The sequence below is a fragment of the Ranitomeya variabilis genome, chromosome 2, assembly GCF_051348905.1.
Source record: "Ranitomeya variabilis isolate aRanVar5 chromosome 2, aRanVar5.hap1, whole genome shotgun sequence".
In the NCBI taxonomy this organism is placed as follows: domain Eukaryota; kingdom Metazoa; phylum Chordata; class Amphibia; order Anura; family Dendrobatidae; genus Ranitomeya; species Ranitomeya variabilis.
In genome coordinates, this window is record NC_135233.1 from 621,917,037 (window position 1) to 621,933,298 (window position 16,262).

Here is a 16,262-nt window from a genome sequence, read left to right on the forward strand (position 1 = left end):
GGCTGCTGAGCTGCACAGAGCGCGTCTGCTGCTCCACTGAGAGCTGCTCCTGCTGCACCGAGAGCTGCTCCTGCTGCACCGAGAGCTGCTCCTGCTGCACCGAGAGCTGCTCCTGCTGCACCGAGAGCTGCTCCTGCTGCACCGAGAGCTGCTCCTGCTGCACCGAGAGCTGCTCCTGCTGCACCGAGAGCTGCTCCTGCTGCACCGAGAGCTGCTCCTGCTGCACCGAGAGCTGCTCCTCCTGCACCGAGAGCTGTATCTGCTGCTCCTGCCGCCCGCTCCCAGGTTCCGCAGGGCCCCTGTGTCCGCTCTCGCTGCTGCCTCAGGATGACGAAGATCGAGAAGGAGTCGTGCCGAGAAGCTTACAACCTGGTCCGAGATGACACTAACGGCATCAGCTGGTGAGTGCAGCCTGACCCCGGGCGTCTGCCCGCTGCCCGCTCGCCTGTAACTTGTCCTGCCTGTACACTGCACAGGACAGGAGCGCCGTGCGGTGTGAAGAGCTGACTCTGTGCTGTGCTTACTGCAGGGTGTGTACAGTAACCAACCAGATCCGGCTCTGTGCATGATGCGGTGTCCTATCATGGTATCATGCGGTATGCGATATCTGCTGCTGTTCTATCATGTGTGACACATAGCGATATATGGCTGTGCTATACACTGCTCCCCTATATATAGTATATGTGGCTGTGCTATACACTGCTCCCCTATATATAGTATATGTGGCTGTGCTATACATTGCTCCCCTATCTATAGTATGTGTGGCTGTGCTATACACTGCTCCCCTATATATAGTATGTGTGGCTGTGCTATACACTGCTCCCCTATATATAGTATGTGTGGCTGTGCTATACACTGCTCCCCTATATATAGTATGTGTGGCTGTGCTATACACTGCTCCCCTATATATAGTATGTGTGGCTGTGCTATACACTGCTCCCCTATATATATAGTATATGTGGCTGTGCTATACACTGCTCCCCTATATATAGTATGTGTGGCTGTGCTATACACTGCTCCCCTATATATAGTATGTGTGGCTGTGCTATACACTGCTCCCCTATATATATAGTATGTGTGGCTGTGCTATACACTGCTCCCCTATATATAGTATGTGTGGCTGTGCTATACACTGCTCCCCTATATATAGTATGTGTGGCTGTGCTATACACTGCTCCCCTATATATAGTATGTGTGGCTGTGCTATACACTGCTCCCCTATATATAGTATGTGTGGCTGTGCTATACACTGCTCCCCTATATATAGTATGTGTGGCTGTGCTATACACTGCTCCCCTATATATAGTATGTGTGGCTGTGCTATACACTGCTCCCCTATATATAGTATGTGTGGCTGTGCTATACACTGCTCCCCTATATATAGTATGTGTGGCTGTGCTATACACTGCTCCCCTATATATAGTATGTGTGGCTGTGCTATACACTGCTCCCCTATATATAGTATGTGTGGCTGTGCTATACACTGCTCCTCTATATATAGTATGTGTGGCTGTGCTATACACTGCTCCTCTATATATAGTATGTGTGGCTGTGCTATACACTGCTCCTCTATATATAGTATATGTGGCTGTGCTATACACTGCTCTATATATAGTATATGTGGCTGTGCTATACACTGCTCCCCTATATATAGTATGTGTGGCTGTGCTATACACTGCTGCTCTATATATAGTATGTGTGGCTGTGCTATACACTGCTCCCCTATATATAGTATGTGTGGCTGTGCTATACACTGCTCTATATATAGTATATGTGGCTGTGCTATACACTGCTCCCCTATATATAGTATGTGTGGCTGTGCTATACACTGCTCTATATATAGTATATGTGGCTGTGCTATACACTGCTCCCCTATATATAGTATGTGTGGCTGTGCTATACACTGCTCCCCTATATATAGTATGTGTGGCTGTGCTATACACTGCTCTATATATAGTATATGTGGCTGTGCTATACACTGCTCTATATATAGTATATGTGGCTGTGCTATACACTGCTCCCCTATATATAGTATGTGTGGCTGTGCTATACACTGCTCTATATATAGTATATGTGGCTGTGCTATACACTGCTCTATATATAGTATATGTGGCTGTGCTATACACTGCTCTATATATAGTATATGTGGCTGTGCTATACATTGCTCCCCTATATATAGTATATGTGGCTGTGCTATACACTGCTCCCCTATATATAGTATATGTGGCTGTCCTATACACTGCTCCCCTATATATAGTATATGTGGCTGTGCTATACACTGCTCCTCTATATATAGTATATGTGGCTGTGCTATACACTGCTCCCCTATATATAGTATGTGTGGCTGTGCTATACACTGCTCCCCTATATATAGTATGTGTGGCTGTGCTATACACTGCTCTATATATAGTATATGTGGCTGTGCTATACACTGCTCCCCTATATATAGTATGTGTGGCTGTGCTATACACTGCTCCCCTATATATAGTATGTGTGGCTGTGCTATACACTGCTCTATATATAGTATATGTGGCTGTGCTATACACTGCTCTATATATAGTATATGTGGCTGTGCTATACATTGCTCCCCTATCTATAGTATGTGTGGCTGTGCTATACACTGCTCCTCTATATATAGTATATGTGGCTGTGCTATACACTGCTCCCCTATATATAGTATGTGTGGCTGTGCTATACACTGCTCCCCTATATATAGTATGTGTGGCTGTGCTATACACTGCTCTATATATAGTATATGTGGCTGTGCTATACACTGCTCCCCTATATATAGTATGTGTGGCTGTGCTATACACTGCTCCCCTATATATAGTATGTGTGGCTGTGCTATACACTGCTCTATATATAGTATATGTGGCTGTGCTATACACTGCTCTATATATAGTATATGTGGCTGTGCTATACATTGCTCCCCTATCTATAGTATGTGTGGCTGTGCTATACACTGCTCCCCTATATATAGTATGTGTGGCTGTCCTATACACTGCTCCCCTATATATAGTATATGTGGCTGTGCTATACACTGCTCCTCTATATATAGTATATGTGGCTGTGCTATACACTGCTCCCCTATATATAGTATGTGTGGCTGTGCTATACACTGCTCCCCTATATATAGTATGTGTGGCTGTGCTATACACTGCTCTATATATAGTATATGTGGCTGTGCTATACACTGCTCCCCTATATATAGTATGTGTGGCTGTGCTATACACTGCTCCCCTATATATAGTATGTGTGGCTGTGCTATACACTGCTCTATATATAGTATATGTGGCTGTGCTATACACTGCTCTATATATAGTATATGTGGCTGTGCTATACACTGCTCCCCTATATATAGTATGTGTGGCTGTGCTATACACTGCTCCTCTATATATAGTATATGTGGCTGTGCTATACACTGCTCTATATATAGTATATGTGGCTGTGCTATACACTGCTCTATGTATAGTATATGTGGCTGTGCTATACATTGCTCCCCTATCTATAGTATGTGTGGCTGTGCTATACACTGCTCCCCTATATATAGTATATGTGGCTGTCCTATACACTGCTCCCCTATATATAGTATGTGTGGCTGTGCTATACACTGCTCCTCTATATATAGTATGTGTGGCTGTGCTATACACTGCTCCCCTATATATAGTATATGTGGCTGTGCTATACACTGCTCTATATATAGTATATGTGGCTGTGCTATACACTGCTCCTCTATATATAGTATATGTGGCTGTGCTATACACTGCTCTATATATAGTATATGTGGCTGTGCTATACACTGCTCCTCTATATATAGTATATGTGGCTGTGCTATACACTGCTCTATATATAGTATATGTGGCTGTGCTATACACTGCTCCTCTATATATAGTATGTGTGGCTGTGCTATACACTGCTCTATATATAGTATGTGTGGCTGTGCTATACACTGCTCCTCTATATATAGTATGTGTGGCTGTGCTATACACTGCTCCCCTATATATAGTATATGTGGCTGTGCTATACACTGCTCTATATATAGTATATGTGGCTGTGCTATACACTGATTGATATATATATATATATATATCAATCAATCAATCTGTGCTATACACTGATACTCTATAGTATATACTGATGGGATATATGGATGTGATATATGCTCCTCTATATAGTATATATTAATAATATATGGATATAATATACACTACTACTCTATATACAGTGTATATATTGATTATTTATGGTTATGATACACGCTTGTATGTATAGTGTATACTGATGTGGTACATGGGGATATGTGCAGATGACATTTGCTGGGATACCGCTGCCATACACTGCTGTTATATGTGCCGGTGATATTTGCTGGCGTTTCTGCTTCTTTCGATCACTCATCTTTCTCTTCTCTCTATATTTTAGGGTCACATTTAGGTATGATGGATCCACGATCGTCCCTGGAGAGCAGGGGTCCAGCTACGAGGAGTTTGTGAGCACCTGCACAGGTAAGGGGTCCTCCGCCTCCTCTGTTCTGCATCTTGCAGCCAGTGAGGAAATCTCCCCCGGGGCCAGGAATGTGGAGAAGTGATATTGTGGAGGACGTGTTCAGCCCTGTCCTGACTGCACCGAGGATCAGCAAATGTATCCTAGTCACTGCTGTATACACTTCTGCATGTGCGCGGGGTGCTGCCCATCCACTGCGTCGCTGGGGTTCAGTCCGTCCTCTGTATGGGGTGGGGGGCCTTCCTCTGTATGTGCCGCTGGGGTGCGGCCAATCCTCTGTATGCGTCGCTGCGGTGCGGGCCATCCTCTGTATGCACCACGGGGGTGCGGGCTGTCCTCTGTATGTGTCACGGAGGTGTTGGCCATCCTTTGTATGCACCACGGGGGTGCGGGCCGTCCTCTGTATGTGTCGCTGGGGTGCGGGCTGTCCTCTGTATGCACCACGGGGGTGCGGGCCATTCTCTGTATGTGTCGCTGGGGTGCGGGCCGTCCTCTGTATGTGCCACTGCGGTGCGGGCCATCCTCTGTATGCACCACGGGGGTGCGGGCTGTCCTCTGTATGTGTCACGGAGGTGTTGGCCATCCTTTGTATGCACCACGGGGGTGCGGGCCGTCCTCTGTATGTGTCGCTGGGGTGCGGGCCGTCCTCTGTATGTGTCGCTGGGGTGCGGGCCGTCCTCTGTATGTGTCGCTGGGGTGCGGGCCGTCCTCTGTATGTGTCGCTGGGGTGCGGGCCGTCCTCTGTATGTGTCGCTGGGGTGCGGGCCGTCCTCTGTATGTGTCGCTGGGGTGCGGGCCGTCCTCTGTATGTGTCGCTGGGGTGCGGGCCGTCCTCTGTATGTGTCGCTGGGGTGCGGGCCGTCCTCTGTATGTGTCGCTGGGGTGCGGGCCGTCCTCTGTATGTGTCGCTGGGGTGCGGGCCGTCCTCTGTATGTGTCGCTGGGGTGCGGGCCGTCCTCTGTATGTGTCGCTGGGGTGCGGGCCGTCCTCTGTATGTGTCGCTGGGGTGCGGGCCGTCCTCTGTATGCGTCGCTGGGGTGCGGGCCGTCCTCTGTATGTGTCGCTGGGGTGCGGGCCGTCCTCTGTATGTGTCGCTGGGGTGCGGGCCGTCCTCTGTATGTGTCGCTGGGGTGCGGGCCGTCCTCTGTATGTGTCGCTGGGGTGCGGGCCGTCCTCTGTATGTGTTGCTGGGGTGCGGGCAGTTCCCTGTATGCGCCGTGGGTTTGTGGGCTGTCTTCTGTATGCACCACGGGGATGCGGGCCGTCCTCTGTATACAACATATTGTGCCCAATTATCTCCTGTCTGAGGACAGAGACCCCTCGCGTCTGTCACTGGTGACCACCAGCATTAATCGCAGCCATGGACGAACGGCGCTGCGCTCCGGTGAGATGACCCTGCAGGGAGAGACGCACATTCATAATATTACAGCAGATTACCTCTGTGAGGAGACCGTCAGCAAGCAGGAGCACATGGCTGAGTTTACAGCCTCACTGTTGGCTCTCAGGCGGCAGGACGTCTGCCGGGTCAGTGATAACCGTAGCGCCATTGCTGATGCCCGCATAGTAGGGCCGTGACGGGAGGATCAGTCAGCATGGTGCTGGCAGTCTCCACCCCATTGGTTAATATTTAGTTGGTGTTCTCTCCATTTGTTCCTGGTCGGATCTGCGCTGGTTTTGTTGTCGCACCCCGGCGCTGACTGCGGGGTGTAATTATGTGGCGGTGTAATTGTGGGGTCCCCGGGGAGCGTGGTGACGGCAGCTTTTACCTGTTTACCTGCCGTGTTTGTGCAGACTCCTCACCTGCTCCTCACCATCCTCGGCCATTGTCCTCAGCCCGGGCCCCGTCCTGACGCTTTGTCCTTTACTGATGGGAAACGATCGGATTTTGCGGTGATGTTTGTAGACTCAGGACGAGGGATTGATCACAAAATACGGAGCTGCCCGCGGGCCTGACACTACAACTGCCAGCATCAAATCCTTTCCCAATGTATTTCGCTATTGACGATGGCTGCGGGTGACAGGCGCTGACATGCCCCGGCCCACACCGGCTGCCCCTGACATTCCTCATCCAGCGGAGGCTCACACATGACGAAGACACAAATTTAAAGGTAAAGTCATAATCCTTTAAAATAACAGCTACCATATAGGAAACCTCCTACCAAAAGTGAAATGGGGGCCAAAGATGGCTAGAAAATGATTCTCCCTGAGGGCCAATCTGGGGGCCAGAAGATGGAAGGGTCGCCCGCTTGTCAGCTACTTTTTCTAGAGAATCCTCTGATTTCTCGGCTCTTCTGATTGGTTGAAAAAACATTAGAGGGGAGTGGTTACATTCTATCTATCTATCTATCTATCTATCTATCTATCTATCTATCTATCTATCTATCTATCTTTTCTAGATCTATGTACAGAACAGCAGAATGTGTTGTAACAATATTTACCTTCCCCAAATACTCTGTCAGAGTTGCAGTTTTTCTGCTGACAGTTCCTGGCACGGCCGGAGCATTTCTTCCTGCAGACGGACATTACCTCCGCGAATAGAACAACCTGGGTCATTGTCTCTTATCTATTGAAGAATGCAGAAGATTTGCTGCTGATCATCAGTTCTGTTAAATCATCGACCCGATCTATAAATATTCATTACACCGGAGAGGAAGACCCAAACCAGAGAGATAGATAGATAGATAGATATATATATATATATATATATTTATTTATTTTAATTTTTTTCTTAATAACAGCATCTTTCTGATGCAGAGCTCCAAGGGTATGTTCCCACGGGCAGTAAACGCTGCGGGGTGGGCGCTGTGTACATCCACAGAGGTCAGATGTTACCACCACTAGGGGGAGCTCCCTGTACACAGAGATACATGATAAGATCCTGTCTGCAGCCACCACTAGGGGGAGCTCCCTGTACACAGAGATACATAGATGTTTTGCTCCAGGATTGGGTCCACAGCCTATTAGAATTGTTCATTATGTGACTTGTGAGATCTTTCTGGGATGATACAAGCAGCTGTAGAAGTAATGGCGCCCGTGCGATGTCACGTAGAGACTTTATACCAGTACAGTGCTGGCGGTCAGGGTGTCCCGGGCGCCCGTCCTCTGCTCAGTCATGTGAGACCGGACTGTATATTATAGATACGTGGTCTCCCCTCCCCGGGGTGACTTCCAATATGTCGTCTGCCGCAGCTCCTGGCACTGGGCGATCCTGGCGGCCATGTTGGCTGTCACTCAGCCCTTCCATACCCATCCGCCTGCTGACCAGCGATACATTGTAATGGTCAGACACCCCCTATTGTGCTGATTGCTGTTCGCTGGTTGTCAGCGGTTGTCCGTCCTTGTGATGACGGTATTACGCCGTGCACCTCATGGTTTCTCCATCTTCTCCCGCTACAGACGACATTCGGCAGTTCGCCTACATCAGATTCACCACCGGAGATGCTCTGAGCAAGAGGGTGAAATTCGCCTTAATCACTTGGATCGGTGAAAGCGTCAGCGGGCTGCAGCGAGCCAAGATCGGCACCGACAAGACCCTGGTGAAGGATGTGGTCCAGGTAGGCAGTGCACAGCGTCATCGGGCGGTGTGCCGCTCATCTGTCCGCGACCTCGGCGCTGTCAGCGGGGGGAGCAAATAACGGCTGCACAATGTTCCCTTGTGGTGGGGGGTCCTGGTGTCACCACATTGGGGTATTCAGAAGAGCCCCCTGGTATGCTGGGCAGGGAGCGCCATCTCTGGGTCTCAGCTTCTGGGACCTCCTACTTTATCCCAGTGAGGAGCACTAAGCCGTGAGATCGCCATATGGTGCATGCCAGCCTGGCAGCTCGGCCGCAGGTCACACCGGGTGCGTGGGGGGATTCGTAATGAGACCCTGTGTACGGAGAACATCAATAATGGCACGGGGGGTGTTATGTGCTGTGCCCCTGGGGGGGGGGGGTTTGTGTTCCATTATTTAGTTCGTTCTTAGTTTCGTGTTACCTCCACACTGAGACCTTCCTCTCGGATTATCCTGGGGACACGGTGGGTTTTCTGTGTATATGTTTCCGGCCCCTCTTACTCTCCTGCTCCTCCAGAAATGGTGAATGTTACAGGGGAGCCTTCCCTAAATCTCCCGTAGGTGAGAAGGCTGGTGTCGCGAGATGCGAAGTATTGGGGTCCCGTCCTGCAGAGCCCGGACCCCTCTGATGCTTCATTGCTGGATAACGGCTCCGCAACGTTCTCAAATGTTTCGTTTTTCTTTTTTTAGAATTTTGCCAAAGAGTTGGTGATCACCGACCACAAGGACCTGGAGGAAAACTACATCCGGGGGGAGCTGAAGAAGGCCGGCGGTGCCAACTACGACGCCCAGACAGAATAATGGCCCCTCCGCGCCCCCTCCTGGGGAGACGCCGATACCGCGCCCCTCCTGGGGAGACGCTGGTAAAGCTGTTATTTCATATTTCCACACTCCTCTCCCCATTTCCCCGGACCCCAGTGACGCCGCCCTGCTGGCTGTTCCGCAGGCAAACGCCATCTTCAGTCAGCGACAGCACTGCTCACTGCACCACATCCTTCAGGATGCCATAGACTGCACCTCTGGGGGTCTGCACTGCAGAGGGTCTCCTCCAGACCCCCTCCCCCCACCTTCATCCTCCATGTTTGTCATCTTTTCAGATTGTCAGCAGGAAAGATGGAAACCGTATAAGATGCCGGAGCTCGGGGATCTCTCTCTTACGACAGCGCGGGGAGGGGGCTCGTTAATGTGCTGGAGCAGAGCCCCCGTATAACCACACAACTCCAGCCCCATGTGGTTACCCCAATCAGCCTCCGGGGGCAGCAGTATAACGTGCCCAGAGCAGTTGTCGCCTCCCTTCCCCCACTCTAAAGGGCAGGAATTAGATAATAAGAATCTGAGATCTGTGCTGCGCCAGCACGGGTGCAGTAAAGCCCATGTTATACCGTCGTATCCGATGTGACTGGAGATGCCAATCATCCATCCTCATCACTTTTATTATGGGGGGGAATTTTTTTATTTTTTTTCCTTCTTTATATATTCCAGCAATGATCTCCTGTGATTAGCGGACAAACCAAAATCTGTCACCTGCGCCTCCACTGCATTCATCTCGCGGCCCCTGGTTAGCTTCCATGTCGTGGCCCTTCTGACATCATCTGTCATATACCCACTCTCCTGTCCCTGCAGGTTATGGGGGGCTCTGCTTATAAAATAAACTGGAATCCGCCGCTCTCTTGGGGAGGCCGCCGCCGCTCCCTGGGGGGTCAACGCCGCTTATCGTTTACAGGAATGACGTTTATTACTGATATGAAATGTTTTAGGTTTTTTTTTTTTTTTTTTTTTTTTCTAATTTTCATTTCCTGATCCACAAATGTGAATTATCCCGGAGATGGAAACCTGAATCTTTGTGAACTGGACGGAGAAACGATCAGAAAAAAAATCACCAAGAATAAAAAAAAAAAACGTGTTTTTTCCACAATGTGTTGCTTTGTGTCTGTTTGGCGGGCGGCCTGACAACCTCTTACACATGACGTACAGTCTGGTTGTCAGATGGGTCAGTCATTGCTGTATTGTAGGGGAAGGCTATAGACATCTAGTGCATTATTACGCGGGGCGGGTCGTGGGGGTCTGAGCCTCTCGGGGGTCCGGTCAGGGGGTCTTTATTCTTACACACTGAACCAAATATGTGAATTTACATTGAAAAAATCCCAAACATGGGAACGTCCCCCTCTGATAAAGAAGAATTCAGGGGGTCAGACAGGAGCGACGCCGGACAATGGGCGATCTGTGCGATGTCGTGTCTGCCGGAGGACAGACGTCACTGTGGGATGATGGGGGCAGTAGTCACCTATTGGCTCAGGCACAATGAGGGGCTTTCACGTCCAGGAATGTCCCAGGGGGGCTCATTACTGCTAATATTGGGTGGGACGTGTAGTCGCCCTCCGTCCCCAATGCGAGTGATAGCCCTCCACGGTAAGTACCAGGGGACATGTTCTAACCCTGTGGTCCCCAACCTTTCTTGCCTTAAGAGATAGTTGTGCGACACATGCAAAGCCCCCCCCCCCCCCCCCCCCAAGCCATAGCATCCAGTGCCCCCCACTGTAGTGCCGGTGTAATGCCCCTCAGTGTCCCACCAGAACTCATGCTGAGACCTTGTTCCCCCTTCTCGGCAGTTTACTTGCATCCACATCTTCACACATTGGCAATTCTCGCACCAGTCCCTTTTCCGAGCCCCCTCTATCGGCAGGGTCGTCCTCTCTTCAGCCCCCCCCCATACTGATCGCCCCCACTCTGTGCACGTCCAGATCTGCTCTTCTATGCGGAGAAGTCACCGGCTGGAGACAGAATCTCCACAGCTGTGTGCTAGACGTGGTGCTAATGCAGAGCCGCAGGTCGGGGACCCCCGCTGTACCCCGAGTCCCTGCCCCTACAGGAAGAAGGGGTGGGCTGCGGATGATGGGGGTGATGGTACACTTCTAGGTAATGGAAGCTATCAAGAGGATATTCGGGGGGCAGCTGGACGTGTCAGCTCTCAGGAGGAGTACTGCGGGGGCAACAAGCAGGGGGCAACTCCAGAGGAGGGACACTTCTTATACAGATGCAGGCACTACAGAGGGCGGCATCAAGGGGGCAGTACTGTGAGGGTACCTGTACGGTGGGGGGCAGTACTGTGAGGGTACCTGTACGGTGGGGGGCAGTACTGTGTGGGTAGCTGTACGGTGGGGGGCAGTACTGTGTGGGTAGCTGTACGGTGGGGGGCAGTACTGTGTGGGTAGCTGTACGGTGGGGGGCAGTACTGTGTGGGTAGCGTGGGGGCAGTACTGTGTGGGTAGCGTGGGGGCAGTACTGTGAGGGTAGCTGTACGGGGGGGGCAGCACTGTGAGGGTAGCTGTACGGGGGGGGCAGCACTGTGAGGGTAGCTGTACGGGGGGGCAGCACTGTGAGGGTAGCTGTACGGGGGGGGCAGCACTGTGAGGGTAGCTGTACGGGGGGCAGCACTGTGAGGGTAGCTGTACGGTGGGGGGGCAGCACTGTGAGGGTAACTGTATAGGAGGGCAATACTGTGAGGGCAGCTGTTTGAGGGGCAGTACTGCAGGCTACAACATGCTCAGAAGCAGAATGTGGACTTTGACCCGGAGGCGCTGCTGCATTCAGGAATCTTAGATAAATATTCTTCCCTGTTAGTAAATATTGAGAACATGAGACATTCCGCAACAATGTATCAGGGGGCAGAGGCCAGTATCACCAGCAGAAGTTGCCCCTCTCAGTCCCTGCCCTTCTCTCAGTCCCTGCCCTCGTCACAGTCGCTGCCCCTCTGTCCCTGCCCCCCTCACTGTCCCTGCCCCTCACTGTCCCTGCCCCTCACTGTCCCTGCCCCTCACTGTCCCTGCCCCTCACTGTCCCTGCCCCTCACTGTCCCTTCCCCTTACAGTCCCTGCCCCGCACAGTCCCTGCCCTCTCAGTCCCTACCCTCCTCACCTTGTGTTCTCAGAAGCAATGACCTGGAGGAACGATGAGGTCAAGCTGTTCTGTGCCTCACAATTAGCTCAGACGGTTGTCACCTCCCCTCCCCCACACACCGCGCATTACAGGGGGAGTGGGTCTGGAATGATGGGAATTCACACAATTCTGAAATAATTAACCTACTTATCTAAGAACTCATTCCACTAAAAACTTCTTCACACAATCCCTCTGGTAGCTGCTGTACTCGTGTGCCATCTGCTCCAGTCACATACAAAGCTGTACCTTTAGCCAAGTGTTTCTGGCAGCTGTGGACGTTACTGGAGTATAAGACACGATGTAACAGCAGAATAGTGAGTGCAGCTCTGGAGGTGACTGGAGGATAAGACCTGATGTAACAGCAGAATAGTGACTGCAGCTCTGGAGGTGATTGGAGGGTAAGACCTGATGTAACAGCAGAACAGTGACTGCCGCTCTGGAGGTGACTGGAGGACAGGTGCCCACAATCAGTCACACCCTGCTAGGAGCAGCACCTGTCTTGTGAGCTCCAGCACTTCCGGCAGGAGGCCCAGAGTCTGCCTCTCTTCTCCCCAGGGAGAGGCAGGCTTCCTGGGAGGCCGGCATGGTTTCCCAGGCTTCTGTTCCCCGTTCTGTGTCGGCGGGGGACAGAGAGCAGCAGCAGCAACCGGCCCAAGAGGGACTGAGGAGGTCGGGACAGGTGAGAAGAACCATATCCACCTACACCAACCCTGAGACGGCTCATCGTCCGCCCAGAGAGGGAGACAGGGGCACCCCAGAAAGGAGAGACCAGGAACATCCTGGGGGGAGAAGAGCTCCGGCGAGTCCACGAGTACCTTCTCCCGAGTGGTCGCCATGCTACGTGAGTACGAGGACGCTGGCAAAGCACTAACCGGGCGGAAGGAGGAGCTGCGGGTGGCTCGGATCCTGAACACCCGAGCCTCTAACAAAGAGAAACCCGCGACCTCCCAGAGGTTCAGAGCCCTCAAAGATGAGGTGGTCCGGTTAGTGCTCCTCCGGGAGGGGATTGAGAAAAGCGCAGGTCCCTTCCTGGAGAGGTTTAAGAACCAGCGGCTGTTCTCAGAAATGAAGGAGCTAAATACCAGGGCTGTGGAGTTGGAGTTAGTTTTGGTTGGAGTCGGAGTCGGTAGAAATGTACCGACTCTGACTCCAGCTTTAAAAAAAATGTATTAATATTTCATAATATATAAGGATAAGCAGTTCTGCTGGAGATAGAGACATTTCTTACTTCTTGTGTGTCACTGTTCTCCACTGCCCTTATCTAATCTTATACTTGGTTAACCTCATAGTGCCCCAACCCCACTACTTACAATGTATGAAACTGAAAGTGAAAATGTGTTGCAAATTCTTAGTAGTAAAGCTCCTCCTCTAGACTAGATGTTTACTAGGTGTGCGTCTTCCAAGCATCTCACAGCTGCTACTCAGAAGAGGAACTCTGTAAGAAGTATTATCCTTTCAACAAACTTTGCATCAGTTAACTGTGAGTACATGAGGAATAACAGTATTACTGACCACTATATCAGTTGAACGACCTGGCAATAATTTTGTACAATTGTTTTTAGGAAAAACAATTGTCATTTGGATTGTGAATGCAGAATTAAAAACCTGAGAATGTCAAAGAAGCGTCACATTAAATCAGCTGTATTTGAACATTTCACCATCACTCAAGATAGAAAACATTATGTCTGTCAGTGTATGACAAATGATCCAGACGAAAACAAATGCTGTGAAGCCAAGATCAGTGCATATTCAGGCAAAGATAAAAATGCTCCTACCAGAGCTTCTAATCTAAAGAGACATTTACAGCGCTTTCATCCAGAAGTTCTGAAAGCAGTGGATGAGAAAGACTGCATCCAAACCAATGAACCAGTGCCCAGCTCTTCCAGCCAAACAAAGGAGCAGAGAACTTTGCAGCCATCAGTTGCAAGATATTTTGTCAGTGACAAAGTTACTGTGACAATGACTAGATACATTTAAAAAAAACAGATCATAGAGCTTGTTGTAAAGGATAGTGTGCCTATTTCATTATTTTCACGACCAGCTTTTATGTGTCTGAATGGGGAAATGGCCCGCAAGCTTGGTGTTTCTCTGGAGAGAGAGAGTATTAGAAAATTGGTAATCGAAGAAGCTTTTAAACAAAAGGAAGAACTTAAAAAAACTCTCAAGGGACGCTTTCTGTTTCTTAAAATGGATGCCTGCACACGTCACAGAGTGAAATATTTTGCCATCAATGTCCGATTTGTTTGTGACAAAAATGAAATAGTTACCAAGACATTGGCAGTAAAAGACACCAAAGCTCATCACACCAGTGAGTTTCTCCAGGTCTTGGTGGAAAAGGTTCTGCAACACTATGAACTTAAAAAAGAGCAAGTTCTTTCTGTCATAACTGACAATGCTTCAAATATGATAAGTACTATTAAGCTAATGAATGAGAGTAATGATGGTGACCAGCAGCTAGAAGAACATTCTGGGTCCACAGACACAGAAATGTTTGAAATAGAGGAACACAGTATTGTAACTGAGGAGCAAACTGAAGTTGCTTCAGATGAACAGCAACATGATAGTTTAGATGATCTTGTTGAAACTGTGTCAATACGTTCTTTCATTCATCACATGCGCTGTGTTGTGCATACGCTACAGCTGGCTATAAGAGACAGTCTGCAAGAAGGACAGGCTGCTGCACTGATTGGCAAGGTGAGAAAATTGGCTACTGTTGCCAGAACCCCTCAAGTTGACTCAATTTTGAAGAGACGTGCTGGAAAAGGGGCAATTATTGATCAAGCCACACGATGGGGCAGTACTTAATGATTCAGCGCTTGGTTGAACTGAAAACCTTTCTTGTATACATGGCTAACCCTCAACTGACGCTAAATAAAAGTCAGTGGAATCAGGTGACTGAGCTGGAAAAATTGCTAGAGCACCCATTTACAGTGACTAAAAAATTACAAGCAGAGGACTTAACTCCAGGTATTTTTTTAAAGGAGTGGAAGAACCTGATGTTTCGCCTGTCCCAAAGAGGAGGGTTAATTGCAAGTGGCATTGCTACATCAATGAAACGGAGAGAGGAGCTACTATTACAAAATAACATTCTTTTGGCAGCTGTTTATGTAGACCCAATGCACCGGATTCTTCTAGATGATCAACAGCTAACTAAAGGAAAAGAAGCTCTGTTTGAAATAGCAGTAAGGATGAAAGGGTTACAGAACAGTCAGGAGGAACAAGAAGAATTTGGTTGTCCTGCCACATCTTCACCCTCATCAACTCATGAAGAATTTAATTTCGAAAAATATTTGGATCACAAGGACCGTGCAAAGCGTTCCCGCATAGAAGAAGAGTCATCCCCATCAAAGAACACAGCCAGTACATTTCAGCAGAATTTTTCATGTGCACTAAAAGAAATTGAGAAATTTGACCGTTCATCAAAAATAACAGTGCAACAAGCGATTCCTCTGTATCCTGACATTGTCAGAGATGTTGCCCGAGTGGTTACTGCTTTGCCACCAACCCAAGTTAGTATAGAGAGGTTGTTCTCTGCTCTCAAAATAATTAGATCAGATTTGAGGACAGCCATGAAGGAGGATCTGACAGAGGCAATACTTTTTCTGAGGACAAATTTATATATTTCTTCTTATTAACTGCATAACAGTGTTTATTGCATATTTACTTACAAGAGTTTAGAAAAGTTTATAAAAGTTATTTGCTATATTCTAATTGTATTCTAATAAATACAGTTTTTGCTCTAAGTGGTCTGATTACTTATATGATGGTGAGAAACAGAATAAGCACGATGTTAATATTTCACAACAGTAAATTTATTGTTACAAATTGGCTATTTATGAAGGAGTCGGAGTCGGAACCTTATAAAATCCAGGAGTCGGAGTCGCAGCTGTGGCTTACCGACTCCACAGCCCTGCTAAATACCTCAGGAGAGCCGCCAGCCGGCGTCCTAAGCGACGAGGAGGAGGATGATGTGGTTGTGACTGGAGTCCTGCAAACTGGAACCAGCCGGGAGAGTGAGTCGCAGAGCCGACAACAGGGGAGCGGCCTCCCGTCATGGCAGAGGACTCCAACAGCACAGGCTGGAGTGTCAGCGGAGGAAGAGGAGGAGGGCGGTCTGCTAGAGGAGATCCGACAGCTGGAGTCTCCAGTGAACCTGGACTGCTTTTCCTTTGGTGAGGACGAGCCAGCAGAGGAAACAAAGAAGAGGAAGAAGACGACGAAGGAGACCGCATGGGAGGTGGTGAGTTACAAATATGTACATATGGCTGATGT

General features: G+C 49.3%; 1 protein-coding gene across 1 annotated transcript; it reads left to right on the forward strand.

The window, feature by feature from the left end:
- The first annotated feature begins 68 nt into the window (after window positions 1-68).
- COTL1 (coactosin like F-actin binding protein 1) lies at window positions 69-9,969 on the forward strand. The gene is made up of 4 exons (XM_077288879.1): window positions 69-401; window positions 4,420-4,502; window positions 7,897-8,054; window positions 8,745-9,969. The coding sequence occupies exons 1-4, from the start codon at window positions 328-330 to the stop codon at window positions 8,853-8,855; spliced, it is 426 nt and encodes a 141-aa protein (XP_077144994.1). The 5' UTR covers window positions 69-327; the 3' UTR covers window positions 8,856-9,969.
- Window positions 9,970-16,262: the final 6,293 nt, after the last annotated feature.

What these genes read in the sequence shown, in the direction of transcription:
- COTL1 (XM_077288879.1), top strand. Translation starts at nt 328, where the DNA reads ATGACGAAGATCGAGAAGGAGTCGTGCCGAGAAGCTTACAACCTGGTC. An exon ending in GACACTAACGGCATCAGCTG is followed by an intron (nt 402 to 4,419) that starts GTGAGTGCAGCC and finishes TCTATATTTTAG; the next exon opens with GGTCACATTTAGGTATGATG. An exon ending in GTTTGTGAGCACCTGCACAG is followed by an intron (nt 4,503 to 7,896) that starts GTAAGGGGTCCT and finishes CTCCCGCTACAG; the next exon opens with ACGACATTCGGCAGTTCGCC.